The sequence below is a fragment of the Aspergillus thermomutatus genome, assembly GCF_002237265.1.
Source record: "Aspergillus thermomutatus strain HMR AF 39 chromosome Unknown NODE_279, whole genome shotgun sequence".
In the NCBI taxonomy this organism is placed as follows: domain Eukaryota; kingdom Fungi; phylum Ascomycota; class Eurotiomycetes; order Eurotiales; family Aspergillaceae; genus Aspergillus; species Aspergillus thermomutatus.
The window spans coordinates 19,748-36,075 of record NW_020798329.1 but is presented as its reverse complement, the minus strand read 5'-3'; the positions used below and the strand labels follow the sequence as shown (position 1 = coordinate 36,075).

Genomic DNA, 16,328 nt, shown 5'->3' with positions numbered 1-16,328 from the left:
GGGTGATGGAGGTGGGTGGGAGGAGGGTGAGGATTACGGAGGGGGGGTTACTGAGTGAGACGAAGACGGATGGAATTGACAGTGCAGAAGTTGAATAGGTACTATACATGTGAATGTTCACTTTTCATATGCCTTGGTCTGACTGGCCAGTTACTTGCTCACCTTCCTCTTCTTGTTCACGTGCTTGGGACGAAAGCTGTCGGCGTATACCTTGAAGAACTCCGGCGGCTCCTGTGGATGACCACCCGTCACATCGTGGAACGCCGTGGTGGAGATGTAGTTGGTCTTGCCCTCGCGGACAAGCGAGTAGTACTCGAGCAGATACTGCAGCTCGGACTGGTCGCTGTCCGACTGAGCATGCAGGACCTTCTTCGCCTCGGCCCTAGGGCTGTTAGTTCGTTCTTGCAATGACAAGTGTACGTACTCTGAGATATCCTCGAATTTGAGGTCACTGCCCAGCGCCTTGCTGGCCACGCTGGCTAGTTCGTCACCGGTCGTGAGCATTGGTCCTGCGGCCGTTAGCTGCGTTGCGAGCAGGTTGAGGACATGATTACCAGTCAGAACCATCAGCTGGCCGCGGTGCTGATCGCTGAAGCCATGCTTGCCTTTGCCGCAGAGGACGTGAGCGACGACTTGTGCGACGTCCTATCTGGTCAGCTTCTCATTCAACACAGAGCACAAGACATACCCCCAATGCAATAGGAGCGAATTTATGGTTCGACCCGATGGGGAGAGGGAGGATTCCCTCGTTCTGCGCCTGCTCCGAGTACAGCAGGAGATTCTCGGCGTAGAAGCCAGCCCTGCAGTTGATCAGTCATTTCCCGTTGCCTTTGGAAAAAAGGGGGAGGCTACCTGACGACAACAGGCGAATGCCCCGTTTCAGTAGATGAGTCCCCCTTGCTCGCCATAAACGCCGCCTCAAGATCGATAAACTCCCGCAGACGAGGCTGCCTGTCGCGCTCGGCGAGATCGCACCCCGCCGAGCTGACGAAGCAGACATTGGGGATGTTGGCCTTCTTCGCCGCCTGGATCATCTCCATCGTGATGTCGAACTTTTCTTTATGGGCCGGCGGGATCAAACAGAGGACCTCAGCGCCGACCTGCTGGAGGGTCTGGACGGTATGTTTCAGACGGCCCGGTTCGTGCGCGACGATCTTGACGCCGAGCTTGGAGAGTTCCTTGCATTTTTCCGCGTGGGGGTGCAGCGTGAGACCTGTGACGGACTTGATGGTGGATTTGAAGGTCTCATCTGTGAGGAGGAGCTCGGCGATGAGGAAGCCGGTGTGGCCGTCGACAGAGGTGATGCAGATTGTGCGGGACATCTTCATTTAATCAATTTTATCACTTCTTGAATTTGACTGCTTGAATGTGTTGAGCATTGTGTTGATTTATACTAGGATAAGCATATAATACCCCGCGTCATTGTGCTATTACCATCTGGGATTGAGTTTACAACTTGATCAAGCTTGTTTCCAAGCTTGCCTTGATCAGATATCGTTTCCGGTATTGGGATCGCCTGATTGAATCAGTGACGTCCAAGTGATCTATGACTGCAGGGTTACCGTCGACCAGGTCTAGGTCTGGCCAAAATCTACTCGATTCGGACATACACTGAAAAAGTATTATGGCAGCTCGAACGTCGATCACTAGATTTACTACGACAAACCTACTAATGAACTAATGATTCATAGGCGCCTGCTGCCCCTCATGTGGCCACTTCCGGAACAAATCCGCAACCTGATCAATCGGCGCCGTTAACAATCCCACGGCCGTCTCGAACGGTGGCTTGTCAGGCGCACTGGGATGCGAGCGCGTCGGCACGAAGATCTTGGTCCGCTCGAAGGACTTGGAAAGACCGACGCTGTCGTCTTTGGAGAGCGCCTGGTCGAGTTGGATGAGGTCGTTCGTTTCCTCTTCCTTGATATGCTGCGAGAGATCCTGCATGAGGGAGTTGAGGGTGGGCATGAAGTCGGGGCTGGAGGGGTCGAGGTTCTGGAATTTCTTGAGTTTCTCTTTCACCTGCGGCCATTAGTCTTTCTCAGGGGTAGAAATACAGGAAGAAAAGAGTACAGTTTGGTGTTCTCTTCTATCCTTATCCGCCATGGCAATTCCATCCGGGAGATGTTTCTCGAAAGCAGGATACACGACGAGCTCCTCGCCGATCGCGTGCCGGGCTAGTTCCCAGGTGAACAGATTCTGGAAGCGGGTCTGCTCGTCGCGGTTCGACGCATTGATGATCTTCTGGTAGCAGGCTTCGATCTCGCGGTGGTCCTGCTTGACTGTGTCGGTGATGCGTCCGAGCATGGCGATGGGGGAGGTGGAGACTGTTCTTGCTGCGAGGGGGGAGGGTTGCAGCCTCAAGATTGAGATGGGGCGTAGGATTCTGGTAGCCATTTTGTATGTATTTGGGTTACTTCTTACGGGGCTATTGGTTTATATAGCTGGTAGTGCGATGTCATGATGAGAGGGTGGCAGCTTAGATATCAGCTGATTTGACTAGTCATGTCGTCACTACCAGTAACATCGTGGCGATTAATATCTTCTCAGGAAGGTAGGATATAGTGAGCATTAGTTAGATTTGGGTCTATTGTCACAATGAGAGAAGTGTGCAGGTCTAGGTCTCTGTCTTAATGATATGCAACATTTCTCTCCTTGCAAGATCGTCTTAGTGTCTGATATGCACTATTTATATTCTTGATCTGCACCCTCAGCAGTCATTAGTCATAGAAGCTATTAGAAAGCCTACACCATGTCATGCCATCACTAGCCCTCTAAATATATGCTGCAGCTGTGAAATAAGGGTGACGCCATATCTTGGCAGCCCTAACCAAAACCCCAGACTGTCCTCTTAATCAGGTAATTTATCAGGGGGAAATCCGTGAAGATATAGATATCTCATAAATAATCATTCAGTGAGTGCTGTCAGATGGGATGTCTTCATGGTCTTATTATCAACCTGGCATATTAACTATAGACATCAACAGGTCAATATATTTTCCTTCTGGTGATTTATAGCTCAATTCTCGACCGAATAAGATAGACCAGATTCAGGTAAAATAAGCCGTAGGATAAATAGGTATCAATGATATAAGGGAGCTTACCTATGACAGTAGCTGGATACTTCTTCCCTGGACATAATGATTGGTCAATTACGTGAATCATATTCATGCATGAACTTGATCGGAGAATGCGTAGACAAGGTCATTGGCAAGTGATGTCATCTCCGCAGCAGCAGTAGGATTCCATAAATAGGATGCAGGTACAGACTAAGTTATTCAACCTAGGATACAATATTTTCACAAGTCCATAATTGAATGATAACTGCAACATGGGTTCCATTGCACATTTGTCCAAACATGCCATCAAACTACAAGGAGCAGGAGGCGCCTGTGTAAGTCACGCCGGAAAGTACATATAGCTAGCATATTAACGACAGCAGGCGCAAGGAACCCGACCCTCCCAGCAGGACAAATATACTATAATCCTTCCGGACCAGATCCCCAAGACGACCATCACCGACGACCTGGCCATCTTCGCGGTCTACGACGGACAGTAAGACGCCATTGACTACTACTGAAACGCATTAACGAGAGACAGTGGCTCCAGGAAAGTCGCCGAGCACGCAAAGAAACACATCATGGACCTCCTCTTTGAAGGCGACACGCTACAAGCCGGCCGGTACGAAGACGCCATCCGACAAGCTATACGGAAAGAAGAGGGAATGCTGCTTGACGAATATCAGGACGGGGAGGAGAAATTCGCGATCGCTGGATCGACGGCCTCACTGGCGATTATCAACCTTACCACGGGCGTGCTGGTGGTAGGGAACCTAGGCGATTCTCATATCGTCCTCGGCGAGTGCGATATAACGGGGCAAATGGAGACTGTGGTATGTGGCTCCAGTCTTGGTGGGATATCAAGCTAAGAGTGCAGCATCGGTTGACGCAGGACCACAAACCTGATTGTCCGAGAGAGAAGGAGAGGATTGAGAGGGCTGGGGGGATGGTCAACTACACCTCGGACACTCCGCGGATAGGTACCATGCATTTCGATTACTCGGACGAAGGCTAACGGGAATAGGAGCTTTGAATATGTCCCGAGCACTCGGAGATCTGCAGTATAAAAACCCCCTGAACAATGATACTGCAGGCCCAAGCACGGCAGGCCAGGAACTGGCGGCCATGACGCCGGCGCTTGAACAGGGCAACTTTTTGTCCACGGAACCGTCCGTCACCCGGGTAGATCTGCGGGAAGATCGTCGGTATATCCTTGCCTTGACCACGGATGGTGTCACCAACGTGCTGGAAGATAATGTCATCATCGATGAAATCAAGAAGCGGCATGAAGGGGGACTGGGGGTGCAGCAGGTGGCAGACGGGCTTGTCCGGGATGTTGCAGAGGGCTTGCGGAGGGATAATGCTACATGTATTGTGGTGTTTCTTGATGGAAGTTTGTCTTGACATTTGTCATGTCTACAAAGTATGCATGAATATAATGACAGAAATATTCATAATCAAACGTCACTGGTTGATCAGTCCATCTCAATCTAGAGGCCAAGTCCTGCCATATAGCAAGCACCACTTGCATTCCTCATTGGCGGGTCAGTAACAGAGCTCACGTACTGCCAGATCCGGACAACTTACGTCGGTCTATCAAGAAGCTGTCTGGAGGCGATCGATCGACCCACTCAACCAAACATTGACATCTCATCATTCAATCTTGAGCCCCAGGCTTGGGTATTTCGCTGTTCGTAGAGCCAAAACCATGAATCCTGTTCCTCAATTCCTCTCCACTGATTACCGCCTCGCTGTTTGTATTCCTGCTCCAAGTCGGTGTGCTGGCGCTGGGCCTAACGCGGAGTATATGGAGTTGCGCAGGATGGACAGTAAGCTCCCATTGCCCGTTCTGCCGCCTGCACACATCTGTGTAGATGGCTCTCTCTTCACTTGATTCGTCCAGATCGACCACCATTGTAACTGTCAGACTCTGTGGATCAACGCGCAGACGAGTCCCTCTTCCCGCGCCTATATGGCCTACGGTATAAGGGCGTGACGGTTTCTCATCCATTGTCGTACTCTCGAGTGAGGATACGCTGTCAGCACGGAACAACTCTTCCAGCGATGAATTTGATTTGATCGACCGTAGCAGGCAAAACCTCGGACTTAGCTGAAAGAGAAAGTGACCGCTATCGTCCAGCGGGCTGTTGCTGGTGCACTGTGATTCTGTGTCACGGCTCGAAGGATTGGGGATATATGCCCCTAACACAGCTGTGCAAGTCTCATTTGTGAACAATACAATATGTGGATTGCGACCGCCACGTATTTGTTCAAGCAGATTGTCCATTCCCAGGTCTTGCGTCTGTAGCAATTGCCGTGGCCAAGACGCATCCCTCGTGGCGACTGAAAGCAGGAGAGAAACTGCCGCCAGGGTACGGTTCGGTAAACATTCCTCTGGAGGTACGATCTTATCACGTAAACTTTGGGGCTGGAATATGACGCCCCAGAAGTGGTAGAATCGCTCGCGAACACCTGGCTGTACGGGATTAGCGCCATCCGAGCTCAAGGGATACACTCACCAGAACGTCAGTCACGATCCCAGGATCAATTGTCTGATCTTCATTAGAAATCGCCTCGGTGATGCTCTCTGCCAGTTTCTGGCAATCAGATTCGTCGCTGAATATCCCAGACGGCAAACATGACCCCTGGACGTCCCACAGTCTCAACTGCAGGAGTAACCGGACGAACAACGAGAACCCGTCTCGAAAAAGACGATACCCCGTGGATGGCTGAGGTAGTATCCGCAGAGCAGCATCTCGCAGCTGATCCGGCGACGGCGCCAGCGCCGTCGAGTGAGGCAGCGTCGTAGCCAGGACGTCCATTACATCCGTCACAGTCGACTCATGCTCCGCAGGATAGTATATCGAAAGCTCACTAAGGCTTCTCACGATCCTCCGAAAGTCAGCTTGCTGAAATGCTGCCTCGTCATCGCGCCAGTAGTAATCCCCCCGCTCCTGCGTCCCTAGTAAACCTGTTCCTCGAAACGCAAGGAGGGCAATCGCCCGCTGGAACCCCTTTTCATCGATCCTGCTCCCGCGAGAACTGTGCGGGAATGGATGATGCGCGTAGAAATGCAGACACCGCCAGAGCAGATACGTCGTCTCATGGGAAGCGATACCCGGATGTCGGCTGGCGAGAAACTGGCGGAAGCTCTCGACGTCCCAGTCTATGGGATCAGCATACGTCGGTTTAAATGTTGAACGCGGACATACACGCTTCATATCCATCTCGGAAGGAGTGCGACGCGAAAATAGACCACACGTCTTTAGCGCCAGCCCATCGAGAACGGAGTGCGTTTCTGAGATCTTCGAGTATGGATTCTAGCTCTGTCAGGCATGGAATTCTAGGCCGAGGGAACAGACCTCTGGTTGCTTCTTCGAGATATTTCTTCACCCTGCGCTCGTGCGGTCCAAACTGGAGATAGAATAAAACATTTTCCATTGTTAGATTGTCATCTTTCATGGTAGCTCTCGACCTTTGAGGAAGACGGGCAACGTGTCAGAAAAGGCCACGCTAGTGGTGGCTGAGTCGCAATACGAGTATGCCACTCTCTCTTGTTGGGAATGCGCTGCCTAATACTGGGATGATCTCAACCTAAGTTTATGAAAAAGCGCCTTGGCATGTGTCCTATTCTCTTACTGAGGATACCAGGACAGATATGGACTGGTGTATAGTGGATCGTTTCAGAATTCTTTCTGCACAGCTTCCTCTCATTCTCATGTCTCAGGAAGCCCGACAATAAGAAGAAAATACTTAATCCCTTCACAGCAACCCCCCGTAGACAATCATACATCCTGCGGTTAGATCTTCAATGTGAAAAGCAGTAGCCTGAGAAAGATCAGCACAACCGGAGACTTCAACTGCAACATTATAAGATCTCACATTAGATAGTAGGGAGGCATGTCCAACACCCATGTTTTGCCCAATCCAGAACAGACACCGTCTGAAGTAGTCCTGCATTTCCAGTGGTACGATGGATAGCCGAGAAGCAATGTACAGTGGATACATTAGCAGTAATCCTCCAACTGCGCGTCCGGGTTCTTCGATGCGATGGCCACGTTGCACAATTGCGAAGAATGAATGCAAGTCTTCGACTAGGTGGTACGGGATCGAAGAGGTAAAGTCCTGAATGAGCTGGACAGCCTCATCTATCTCTTGACCATCGTCCTCCCCGTCGGCCTGCATATCATTGAGCCTGAAGATGAGGTCGAGGAGGTAGCATCGCGCAACGCGACTAATGTTCAAGATGGCTGCCGCGCGAAGATCAATATACATGTGTAATGGCCCAGGCCAGTATCCGACTTCAATATACGAGCTATTACCCGCTGGTATGTGGCCTATTGTGACGGGTTTGCTCTCCGGCGCAACACTCTCCTCCCATTTTGCTAGACGATTATTAAGGATGCTTACCCTCTGTCGAAGGGCAACGAGATGTGACTCAGTTAATGCCAAATCCGCAAGGACAAGTTCTGCTTCCATCCGCAGAGGGCCTATGTCAAACAAGATGTCTTGTAGACGTCCCAGGTCATTGACCGAATGTGGCAAGCCTGGAAAACCAGGATTCTAGACTATCAGCTTAGTAGGTCCAGTATCGAATCCACTTACTCGGTGCACTAGGAAAAAGGGAGCAAGCAGAAAATGCTCCACGGACAAAGCCCAAGGGTGAGTTCTCGACTTGCAGCATCCCCACTATCCCTCTAACATGTACATCAATTTGCTCAAGTCGTGTCTCATCAGCCACGACCACCTACACAGTCAGCAGTCGACTACAACAACTGCAAGAGAAATCGCACCTCGTACAGACCCATCAGCCAAGCCAGCTGAATAAGATCTGACCTGTCTTCCCCGGACACTGTCGCAATCTCTTTCGCCAGAAACCTTAGCAGCTCATGGTACAGCACCTCTGCCTTGGTCGTAAAAGACGGTCGACGAAGCTTCCTAGCATGATTCGCATAGCCAATCATCGTGCAGGCCTTTGCAAGAACCGAATCCAGCCCTGTTTGCTGGATCTTTGCCGCCAGATCCTTGAGAAAGCCAACAGATGTGCTATCCAGTGCTGATATGGAAAAGTCATAGAAGAATGCCCGCACTGCATACGCCACTACCCCGTCCTCGCTCACTTCTTTTGGGACAGCGTCATCCGGCAGGATATCTGTGCCGGGATACGGTGCTCGGATTGGTAGACTACACTTTCGCGCGAGGGGCTCTACAGTCGCCCAGTCTGTGCGCGTCGGATTTGGGGTCTGCGTGTGGTTCCGTCGGAAGATCAGGGTCTTGCTGGCCTGTTCGTCATAGCCGCCACATGTGCGGTTTGAATTGCGGCATCGCAGGCATGACTAGCTCCAACGGTTAACGGGAGTAGCAATAACAGTAGAGATGCTAACCGGACGAGCTTTATCGCACTGTACTTGAATTGGCTCGCTTCCATGGCTGTGTGTGCGACCAACCTTCTTCCTCCGCCGTTTGCATGTTTCGCATCCTCGAGAGGGACCGAGGTAGACCATTGTTGATTATGATGCGGCAGATGATGGCAGAGAATACAGCAATCGTGCTTCGATCGGATTTATAATACTTACTATGGCTGCTGCCTGCTTACTAGCAAATCCTGGCGCTTCGGTGTTACGGCAGTAGCCCCGAAAGGCCGAGGTCAATACCCAGAGCAGTATTGTCAGGGATCATGCTGAAGACTGAAGACACGATTTGTCTTGCTGTAACTACCTATGAGAACGCTATTCCTACAAATTATAGCAGAACAACCACCTTCTGCGCAGAAATCCCCCCCTTTCCATACAGATGCACCGCCTCTTGCACCCTTTCCAGACCGGCCCCCACAACCAGAGGTGCAGGAGCAGGCACAAACGCCTCTGACAGCAGCGCTCGCGGAAGAAAGTCCTCGTACACGGCTTTTCCAACGAAATTGTCCTTGAGGGTCGTGCCGAAGATATGCTTCACCTGGATCCCATCCGGGGGCGGCGCGAAACCGCCCTTGACCGTCGCGACAAACTTCTCCCCTTGTGATCGGCTCAGAATATCAACGCACACGGCCGTGGCAGAGAAACCGATACAGTCGACCGCGCCGGCCAGGACCCTATCCTTGGCTGCGTGGACAATGTCCTCGCAGACGGTTGGACTGCCGTAGTCGAAGACCTGGCGAGCCCCCAGCCGTTTGACGTAGTCGAAGTTCTTTGGAGATGCGGTGGCGATCACCTCGTAGCCCGCAGCGACAGCCAGCTGGATGGCATTGCTGCCGACGCAGGACGCGCCGCCCCAGACCAAGAGGGTCTGTCCGGTGGACGCAGCGCGGGGCTCAGTCGGGAGTTTGAGGTGGAGGAAATCCTCCTGGAACATCCCACAGGCGGCGGTGGAGAGGCAGAGAGGGAGGACGACGGCTTGTTCGTAAGTGAGGCGGTCTGGTATTTCACACGCCAGGTTGACCTGCAGGATAGTGTAGGTCTGAAAAGCGCAGGCCTCGTTGCGTCCGGCCATGAGCCCAACGGCGTGGCCTAGAACACGATCCCCGGGTTTGAATCGGGTGACATTGTCGCCGACGGAAATCACCTCGCCGGCAACGTCCTGCCCGAGAATGGTTGGGTAGTTCAAGGGGAAGAATGCCTTGGTTTGGATCATTCCATCGATAGGGTTGATGGCGAGAGCATGGTTGCGGACGAGGATTTCGTTGGCCTCTGGGTTGCCGAGCTCTGATTTCTTTATTTCGAAAGGATAGCTCTTTGCTTCGGAAAGCCAGGCAGCTGCGTTGGTGGGTGTCATTTTGTAAAGCTATAGGAATAATACTGATTGTGAGAACAAAGATGCGGTCTTGATAATATGAATCCAAATGATCCTACACAATCTTTTGATAGAGAATGAAGAGGACGGTCTTGCAACGGTCATCTGTCATATTTATATCTAAATCATGCCCACTGTCAACTGTATCAAAGCGAGGCCTAATCTCAGGCTTATGTCCGAGCCCCGAGGCCGATGAAGCCAGACCAGCATCGCACTGCCATTGGATATGAACGATGCTAGCCCTGGAACTGCGCAAACCTAACTTATTTTGTGACGGTGCATTTCCTACGTGCTAATACTGAGCACTGCTGACCGGAGTTGCCTTCTCGGGCTAGCCTTGCGCATATCTTGCTTTGGCTTGACAACATTGTTTGTGCTCCTGGTCTGACGAGAGGTGATACAGAAAAATCATAGTATATGTAACTCGATTGAATACCTGAAGGTAATTACCTAGAAGAATGGGGTATCACTGACTATGTGATACGACCCACCCAGCGTCATTTCGAATTTTACACCTGCTCGGTCACACATCTCCTTGACTGGCACAAACATGTCCTTGAATGATTCCGGAATCCGAGCTTGACGTTGATAGACACTCGTGTTCTGGTCTTCAGGTACAAATTCGGCTACCCCAGGAGAGATAGAGATTTGTTCTAGGTTAGGGAACTGCTCCTTGCGATGAGCCAGGACACCTTGCAGATTCGGCACGAGCAACGTGCAGTGTGTCACCAGGCATTCAGCCACGTGTAGCGACCTCAAGCGTGGAGGTAGAATGTCCTTGAGCATGACGGATTCCTCTTTATCGCGGTCGTGGTAGTTGAGAAGGTTCTGGACGCGGATGCGAAGATCCCGTAGCTGGCTGAATTCCACCAGAGATCCAAACCACCGGTCATACGCCTGAGGGCCGTCATCCTTCTCATCGTCGCTCAGGTCATCTCCACCGGCCCCGTCCACGTCCCCGCTGTCGCTCAGATGGAGGACCTCGAGGCTGTGCTTCTGCGTCAGCAGCGCCCTGTAGAACTTCCGGGGCTGAAAGTCGATGTATGACTCCCCCCAGATCTCCTGGTGGTCATGCTGGTATTTGAACTGTTTGAGGTTGGCGCACGAGGTGATAAACTCCGCCATTCCTTTTCTCCCATTGCAGTGGTATTCCAGAGACAGCGATTCCACGGGCGCCGTGCCTGACGCGCAACACACGGCCGGGTCGTCCGGTCTGCACCATTCTCTAGTTTCTTTCACAGCGCTCAACCTCACGTTCCTGATGCAGGGTAAATAGAAGAATGGCAGGAACTGCCAATGCGGATAGACTTCCTTATGATCCTCGTTGGAGATGTAGAGCGTCTTTAACCGCTGCAGGGCCGGCCTGGTGTCGAACGGCGGTTCCTTGCGGGCAGCCCGCGACACAACCCGCGTCACTCTCGGTGCGTCTCCACAATATTGCCCAGACAGCGCGGTCAGATTCGGTACCGAGGCAAGAAGAAGAGCAAGCCATGCTTCCTGATTTCCACCGCGGAGATGCTCAGCCCAGTCTTTTCGCTCCTCCAGCGACTCGCTGATTTGCCCTACGAGCTCCTCCGCTCGTTCCAGCAGGGGATCATCACTTGGACTTTGCGTTTGGGAGTCAAGGTAAGAATCCCACCATTTGACTGATAAATCACGGATGGCCGGTCCTATGTGCGGGTTGGCCAGGACGACTTTCGTCAGGGGCCGGATCTGAGACCCATTGATAGAGACGTGGCTGTATGCTACCTCGAGGAACAGGGCTCGCCAACGTCGGCAGACTTGCAGTAATTGGAGCCTGTCCTTTAGGTCGGAGACATAACTCCCAATGGTGAGGATGATCTCCACAGGAAGAGTGTCCATTTTGGTCAGTCGCGCTGAATATCGGACAACGTGAGAATGAGAATGAGATTAGCGCAGGAGATTTACGCGTCCGCCACTAGCGTCGTTGGCTTTTGGTCAGGCGGCAGAGCAGAGCCTTTTGCAGTTAGCCTGTCCTTTTGTCTCGACATGGTCATATTATATGGTGTTCAGATGTCACAATTGAAGTGTGAAATTGAAATAGTCCTTGGCACATTTGCATGCTCACTGCTTATCTGTGAATGAAACTACTCCTTTGCCATTGTACATCAGTCACGTGATCACAATATCTAATGGTCTGGCGATCGGAACTGCAATATGGAGTAGGGGAAGGTTACTCCAAGTCTCTTGCTTTAGAGACAAGGAGTCCATAGAAGCTGACTGCTGCAATGGGGTATGAGGAAGCCTCCCATGACGGCCAATTCTCTGGTTAGCCAGAACTTGGCAGCAACTGGGACTAGGATCTTGATCTTGGCGAATCCGCAGGGCTGTTAGCCTGTTAGTGGCGGGAAACACCCCGAAATAGAAGATGCCGCCAATGACAGCACTCCGGGCATTGATTTTGGGCTATGGCAGATGCCGAATGAGGACCGTCATGTTCTGTTTTCAGATGAATTTTTCGACATGACATCAAGCTGGTATGAAGCCAATGATTGGCTGGGAGCAGTTCCTGATGCATATCTTGAGTAGCATAGGCTCATGGGCTTAGCCTGGAAGTAGTCACTCATGGGTCATAGCAGCAGGAGCAACGAGCCTAGAACTAAACCTTGCTATTGATAAATTCTTTACTTCTGATCCATTCCTTGGCCAGAATTGGTCAGATTTGAGATCTAGTGGCGACGTGCCACACCACTGCCAGGTTTGTATGGTCGTGATGTAATGGCTCCGATTCCTGCCCAGGCCTGACTCAGCATACAATAACCTCAAATCTCCGGGCTATATAAATTGAGGCCCATACGCGTCAAGTCAATTGCGCTTTTTTCGTATCTTAGCGCTTTGTTTCCCGTCGCTTCTAAGAGTGTTCCCATGGCGGACGAAAACGGTTCCCAATTGCCTGGTATCAACCGTATGTCTACCCTTTATCACCACTGGTTGTCTAACATCAGCAGGAGCCCAATCTCACAACTGCCAATCCGATGAAACAATACAGCAGCCGTCCCAGGACCATGCGAAAATCCCTAATGCTACCCAGCAACTTTCCCTAGCGGGCTCAAAAGCCCCCCCCGCCATACCAGGGCAGCGTCTATCTGCATCCCGATTACATGCATTACAACCCCCAATACGGCCAGCCACAAAACGCCCCAGTCTGGAGCCTGGCACAACCGCTGCCTCACGTCTTCCGGCCGGGAATGAAGAACGGCGAGAATCAAGACACAGAAGAAGCCACGGACAAACGACCCAACGCCCACCAAGACCAGATTCCAGCAGGCGACGAGCCACCCACCGACCACCCGCACCACAATGACGAGCTCAAAGCGGAAAACGAGCACCCCGGAGGCCAGAGTCGCCCAACCGGATGAACACGGCTTCTTCAACAATTGGGGGAAGATCAGACACATGTTCCGCGAACCGCTGGCCGAGTGGCTGGGCACGACGATCGCAATGACGCTGGGTCTCTGCGCGGGCCTGCAGACATACACCTCGCAGAACCAGGCGGGGTCGTTTCCATCCCTCGCGCCGGCGTGGGGGTTCGGCTTCATGATTGCCATCTACATGGCGGGCGGGGTATCCGGTGGGCATCTGAACCCGGCGATTACAATCAGCTTGTCCGTGTGGCGCGGGTTCCCCGCAAAGAAGTGCGTGATGTACGTCGCCGCGCAGATCGTCGGCGGCATCACGGCAGGCGGGATCGCGTACGCGCTGTACCACGACGCCATCGTCGACTCGGCGCTGACGAACCATGTCGCGCAGAACCAGTCGCTGGCGAAGCAGGCGCTGCTTACCGCTCCCAAGGACTTTGTGCACCCTGTGACCGCGTTCTTCAATGAGTTCGTGGGCACGGCGGTCCTGGTCGGCACGATCATGGCGCTGGGAGACGATACCAATGCTCCTCCGGGGGCGGGCATGCAGGCTTTCATCCTGGGGATCTTGATCAGCGTGCTCGTTCTCGCGTTGGGGTATAACACTGGAGGGTGAGCATTTCCAATATCTTGAGTTGATCTTGTGCTGACGACGCAGATGCTTCAACGGCGCCCGAGACTTTGGTCCCAGACTGGTAGCCCTCATGGCCGGCTGGGGCGGCCAGCTCTTCCGCGAACAACATGCCTGGTGGATCTGGGGACCCTGGGCTGCGGATATCACCGGCGGACTGTTCGGTGCATTTATCTACGACCTAGCGATCTTCACCGGCGGAGAGAGTCCGATCAACTATCCGCCTCGACGACGCAAGCGGGCGCTGCTGATCAAGCAGAAGAATCTAAGGCACAAGTTTCGGTTTGGGCGCAGGAAGATTCGGGACTTGGAGAGAGCTGTCCAGGAGGTTGAGAGGTAGTGCATTGCATCACTGAGCATACGCATAGCAGCGATGGACGTTTGGCGTTGGGAGTTGGTTTGATATAAGGTTGCGCATAGATTAGAGACAAGACTTGTATATAGACGAGGTCGCTTTGTGATGGACTGGTTGAATATCTTTGCATCAATGAGCGCAGCCTGTTAATTTTGAATCTTTGCATAAGCATGAGAAGGGACAGAGACGCAGATACAATATGACCTTTATGTTATGCATTACACATGCTAATTATGCCCTTAGGGAGGTGGCCAGAAGGCAGCTCGGCGGATAGTGAGGGACCTTGGAAGGCGTCTTCAGCTCTCAATAACAGAAGTTAGGTGACAGTGGCTGAGACTAGGTATACAGGACGTATTCCTTTACAGCACTCATCCAGACACAGTAATAGAGCAGACTTATCAACACTTCTAAAATAGAAAGGTCGATGAGTACAGCAGAGGAAGTGGTCTCATGTTCAAATGATGCACGGTTGAAAGGTACTGAAAGAGTAGTTCAGGTCCATCTTACAGAAGATATACTTCTGTTCGTTCCTGAAAGCGGCTGGAATAAGTCTCCGCCGGAGCTCATCATCAAGGCTTGGTATGGTCAGGATTCCCATGCAGGATATATTTTTCCATCAATGAGGGTGGAAGACTCAGAAAGCAATTGCTTGAGTCGATTGGACCGATGATAACAAAGCACACCCGGGTCGGTCACGTTGTGAGCTCATTTTTAGGAACTTTTCAGGAGAGATTTCCTCAAGCAGAATAGTCTCCATTCCTAAAGAGATCCTAGCTAATGTACAATTGCCCTCCTCCACAGTACTCCGTCAATTCAATTTCATGAACTCAACCCAGCTAACCGCCGGAACGCCGTGTTCTCTAGTATGGGCATCTCCCCTACCATCTGCACATCCTTCCCCCCAACCAACCGATCCTCATACCTCCCCATCGCCATCTCCGTCAAGAACCTCCCCAGATGCTCCGTCGGACTACAGAGCCCCGGCGCCATCCCCCGCATTACAGGCCCCAAGGGCCGGAGGAGGGTCTCGTAGGCCGGCCGCGGAGGGAGATACTTTTTGATCGCGCCGTGGTGTGCGCAGTCGACAAATGCAGGACGGACGGAACTGGCCCTAAACAGCGGGGACTGGCGACGCAGCTGCGCGAGTTCCACTTCGGTCTCGCCCTTGACGCGGGCGAAGAGCGAAGCGAAGAAGCCGGGTTTCGTGGTGGCGCCTGCGCCGGAGACGTAGACGAAATGAAAGGATTGGGTTGGCGAGGGGAGAGACTGGAAGGCTTTTGCGGCTTCGAGGGCGTAGGTTTTGGTGATTTTGAGGTATTCGCTTTCTTGTCAGTATTTTTGGACTGATAAGTATGTGTGGACGTACTCTTTGTCGACTTTTGTTTGGCTGATACCCAGAGCCCATACGCAGCCTGTTGCCCCCTGGAGCTGGGAGAGGACCGTTGGGTCGTAGGTTTCAAAGTCCTGGTGGATGATGACCTTCACTCGGGGATCTTGGGCGTCCTCGGCCATTTGGACTGGTCGTCGGCTTAGGATGGAGATTTTGGTGACTTCTTTCATTGCGAGCATGGCGTCGAGGACACCGGAGCCGACTAGGCCTGTTGCGCCGGTGAGGATGAGATGCATGTTGGCTGTCGGCGGGGTATATTAGATTACTATAGCTATTGATTTCTGCAAGAATTCGACAATGAGGAACAATTAAAGATATCTGGGTGATCATGGTTAATATACACGGCTGAGAGGGTAAGCTGACTGCGGAGTTATAGCGGAGATAGTCAGCATAGCACTATGTCTGGCTGGCTGGGAGGATGAAGCTGCTTTGCTTATAAGAGTGCATCTACAGCGGACTGAATGTACAAAGTGGACTTTATTTTTATCATCTAGATAGTAATACTATACCTACCTAAGGCCTGCAGGCTAAGGCGCACCTCCAATAGTATATGTCCATAGATTGGGGGCATGCACGTCTGGAATTAAATACGGCTTATCTCCGTAGTTTGTCTGGATGACTCGGCCTGACTTCCATCCGACTCTGGAAGTCCTGTCCTGAATCAGGAGACAGAAAAAGAAACAAAGAAATCGGGCGATAATGGCTGCTATCTGGTTAGTCGGTCAATTTC

The 16,328-nt window shown here is 52.0% G+C and overlaps 8 protein-coding genes across 8 annotated transcripts; 2 read left to right on the top strand and 6 right to left on the bottom strand.

Moving 5' to 3' along the window:
- Positions 1-150: 150 nt before the first annotated feature.
- Positions 151-1,322, bottom strand: CDV56_104534 (SDR family oxidoreductase; the record flags this gene model as incomplete). Its single annotated transcript, XM_026758153.1, has 4 exons — positions 151-382; positions 425-645; positions 689-800; positions 853-1,322. 4 exons carry the CDS (start codon positions 1,320-1,322, stop codon positions 151-153), a joined length of 1,035 nt encoding a protein of 344 aa, XP_026610779.1.
- Positions 1,323-1,677: 355 nt separating this feature from the next.
- CDV56_104451 (HHE domain protein) lies at positions 1,678-2,304 on the bottom strand (the record flags this gene model as incomplete). Its single annotated transcript, XM_026758070.1, has 2 exons — positions 1,678-2,019; positions 2,071-2,304. 2 exons carry the CDS (start codon positions 2,302-2,304, stop codon positions 1,678-1,680), a joined length of 576 nt encoding a protein of 191 aa, XP_026610778.1.
- A 1,024-nt stretch (positions 2,305-3,328) lies between these two features.
- On the top strand, positions 3,329-4,460 carry CDV56_104231 (PP2C family serine/threonine-protein phosphatase; the record flags this gene model as incomplete). Its single annotated transcript, XM_026757850.1, has 5 exons — positions 3,329-3,391; positions 3,440-3,552; positions 3,598-3,889; positions 3,949-4,036; positions 4,081-4,460. The coding sequence occupies 5 exons, from the start codon at positions 3,329-3,331 to the stop codon at positions 4,458-4,460; spliced, it is 936 nt and encodes a 311-aa protein (XP_026610777.1).
- Positions 4,461-4,713: 253 nt separating this feature from the next.
- On the bottom strand, positions 4,714-8,560 carry CDV56_103834 (putative C6 transcription factor; the record flags this gene model as incomplete). The annotated part of the gene is made up of 7 exons (XM_026757453.1): positions 4,714-5,532; positions 5,576-6,222; positions 6,269-6,470; positions 6,939-7,603; positions 7,662-7,803; positions 7,850-8,392; positions 8,504-8,560. 7 exons carry the CDS (start codon positions 8,558-8,560, stop codon positions 4,714-4,716), a joined length of 3,075 nt encoding a protein of 1,024 aa, XP_026610776.1.
- A 238-nt stretch (positions 8,561-8,798) lies between these two features.
- On the bottom strand, positions 8,799-9,824 carry CDV56_103691 (zinc-binding alcohol dehydrogenase family protein; the record flags this gene model as incomplete). The annotated part of the gene is made up of 1 exon (XM_026757310.1): positions 8,799-9,824. The coding sequence occupies one exon, from the start codon at positions 9,822-9,824 to the stop codon at positions 8,799-8,801; it is 1,026 nt and encodes a 341-aa protein (XP_026610775.1).
- Positions 9,825-10,292: 468 nt separating this feature from the next.
- On the bottom strand, positions 10,293-11,705 carry CDV56_103488 (uncharacterized protein; the record flags this gene model as incomplete). Its single annotated transcript, XM_026757107.1, has 1 exon — positions 10,293-11,705. One exon carries the CDS (start codon positions 11,703-11,705, stop codon positions 10,293-10,295), a length of 1,413 nt encoding a protein of 470 aa, XP_026610774.1.
- Positions 11,706-13,163: 1,458 nt separating this feature from the next.
- On the top strand, positions 13,164-14,193 carry CDV56_103234 (putative aquaglyceroporin; the record flags this gene model as incomplete). Its single annotated transcript, XM_026756853.1, has 2 exons — positions 13,164-13,834; positions 13,881-14,193. The coding sequence occupies 2 exons, from the start codon at positions 13,164-13,166 to the stop codon at positions 14,191-14,193; spliced, it is 984 nt and encodes a 327-aa protein (XP_026610773.1).
- An 834-nt stretch (positions 14,194-15,027) lies between these two features.
- CDV56_103040 (putative nucleoside-diphosphate-sugar epimerases) lies at positions 15,028-15,834 on the bottom strand (the record flags this gene model as incomplete). The annotated part of the gene is made up of 2 exons (XM_026756659.1): positions 15,028-15,529; positions 15,575-15,834. The coding sequence occupies 2 exons, from the start codon at positions 15,832-15,834 to the stop codon at positions 15,028-15,030; spliced, it is 762 nt and encodes a 253-aa protein (XP_026610772.1).
- Positions 15,835-16,328: the final 494 nt, after the last annotated feature.